The 2,024-nt window shown below is 74.6% G+C and overlaps 1 protein-coding gene across 1 annotated transcript in view; it reads left to right on the forward strand.

The window, feature by feature from the left end:
• Positions 1–164: 164 nt before the first annotated feature.
• CHLNCDRAFT_141207 (hypothetical protein) overlaps positions 165–2,024 on the forward strand; it is a gene marked incomplete at both ends in the record, with an annotated part of 5,631 nt that continues 3,771 nt past the window's right edge. The window contains 5 exons of the mRNA XM_005843258.1: positions 165–263; positions 563–790; positions 966–1,049; positions 1,290–1,517; positions 1,748–1,904. Coding sequence (XP_005843320.1) covers positions 165–263; positions 563–790; positions 966–1,049; positions 1,290–1,517; positions 1,748–1,904 — 796 coding nt within the window. The remainder of the gene's footprint in view (positions 264–562; positions 791–965; positions 1,050–1,289; positions 1,518–1,747; positions 1,905–2,024) is intronic.

Below are 2,024 nucleotides of genomic sequence, written 5' to 3' on the forward strand. Positions count from 1 at the left end.
CCTGCTTGGGCAGCTGGTCGGCTGGCAGCTGCCTGCCCTGCCTCCCCCTCGCTGCCCCTCACTGCCTGCCTGCCCGGCTACCTCCCTCAGCCTCCACGCCCACGCCTCCCGCCCCGTGCCCCCTGCCCCGCCCCCTGCCCCCTGCCTGCGTGGTGCAGGCGCACATGACGTTTGCCTGCTCCGATGTGGAGGCACACAAGGATGCCTGCTACGTCATACAGCTGGGCATCAACAGCGCGCTGGGCTCAGACCACGCGCCCAAGGTGGGGCCCCGGCGCGGCAGCGGCGGCAGGGCAGCGGTGCGGGCCAGGTGGCGGGCGGTGGCGGAGGGGGCAGGCGGCGGGCGCGGCGGCACGCAAGGCAGGGCGGGGGCGGGGGCAGGGGGCCCGGCGAGGGCTGCCCAGCATGCCGCGAGGCTGCCTGGCGGTGGGGTGCTGGCTGGGTTGGCAAGCGCGGGCCGTCCCCACCACCAGCTGGCAGGCAGCCCAGCTCACGCCGCGCTGCTCCCCCGTGTGTCCCCCACCGCCTCCGCCGCTGCCGCCTCCCACCGCTGCGTGTGCAGGTGCGCGCCCTGTTCCACTCCTTCCTGGAGTCCTTCTTCGAGCTGCCCTGCAGCTGCGAGGCGGCGGAGGAGCGGCGGCGCGCGCAGCCGAGCCGCGAGCCCGTGCCGCTGCTGGCGCGGCGCGGCCGCCGCCCCAAGGCCGCCGCCAGCGAGCCGACCTCTGTGGAGGCGGGCGGCGCGGGCGGCGAGGGCATGGACGTGGACGGGCAGGAGGCGTCGGCGGGCAAGGTGGGCGCGCGGCTCGGGGGCAGGCGCGGCGGGTTCCACCGTTTAGTGTCCTCTGATGCCCCGCGCTGCAGCATTGCGCTGCCCTGCGCTGCGCTGCTGCATGGCCGGCTGCCTCCCTCTCGGCCCGCGATTCAATCCTAGCTGCCTGCCTGCCTGCCCGCCCTCGCCCCTGCAGCTGCAGGCCAACGCTCCGCAGGAGACCAACACCGAGGCGGAGAGCACCGACGACGACGAGGAGCCGGGGGTGACGTCGCATGAGGTGCGGGCGCGTGCCGTCTGTTGTTCTGCAGCGCTGGGGGCAGTGGGAAGGGTGGGGGTGGGTGGCACGGTGTGGGGCGGCGCGCAGCTGGGCAACGCGCAGAGCAAGCAGTGCGCCGCGCCTTGCCCCTCCCCTCCTCCAGCCCGCACCTCACCGCCTCCCTCCCCCCCTCGCCTCCCTCTCTCTCACACACACACCGTGCCCTGCCCCCCTACACACCCCTCCCCTACCCCCCCGCAGCCCTCCGCTTTCACCGAGGAGGACGAGGACGAGTCCGCCTTTGTCAACTGCCGCCCGCTGGTGCCGCTGGTGCCCGGCGGCGCGCCGGCCGCGGCCGCGCCGCCCCCCGCCGACGGCGCCGCCTCCCACTGCGGCCTGCTGTACGGCAACGAGCCGCTGTTTGTGCTGCTGCGCCTGCACCAGTTTGTGTACGAGCGCATGCGGGCGGCGCGCTCCTGCGCGCTGCAGGTGCGGCCGCAGCAGCCGCGCCCTCGCCCTCTCGCTGCCCCCTGCCCAGTGCTCGCCTCCTCCCCTGGCTGCCACCCCACGTCCCGCCCCAACCTTCACACACACACAAACACACACAGACCACCAACAACAACAGCACGCCACCCGCTCACCCTACCCACCTTACCCTACCCACCCTCCACCACCCTCCACCCCCGCCCCCTCCCTCCCTCCCTCCTCCCTGAGCGCAGAAGGCCTGCTCCATCTCCTTCTCCACCCTGGGCGGCGAGCAGCAGCAGCCGGTGCCCGCCTGGAACGACGCCTCCCAGGCCGTGCACAGCCAGTTCCTGGAGCTGGCCACCGCGCTGATAGAGGGGGCGCATGGACAGCTCAGCATACGAGGACGACGTGCGCGCGCTGCTGGGTGAGCGCCGCCTGCGGGGGGGCGGATGCGGGCGGAGGGGGGGGGGCAGCCGTGGGCGGGAGGTGGGGAGGGAGGGGGCTGCGAGGGATGATGGGAGGGGCGAC

Source organism: Chlorella variabilis (genome assembly GCF_000147415.1).
Source record: "Chlorella variabilis unplaced genomic scaffold CHLNCscaffold_32, whole genome shotgun sequence".
Lineage (NCBI taxonomy): Eukaryota > Viridiplantae > Chlorophyta > Trebouxiophyceae > Chlorellales > Chlorellaceae > Chlorella > Chlorella variabilis.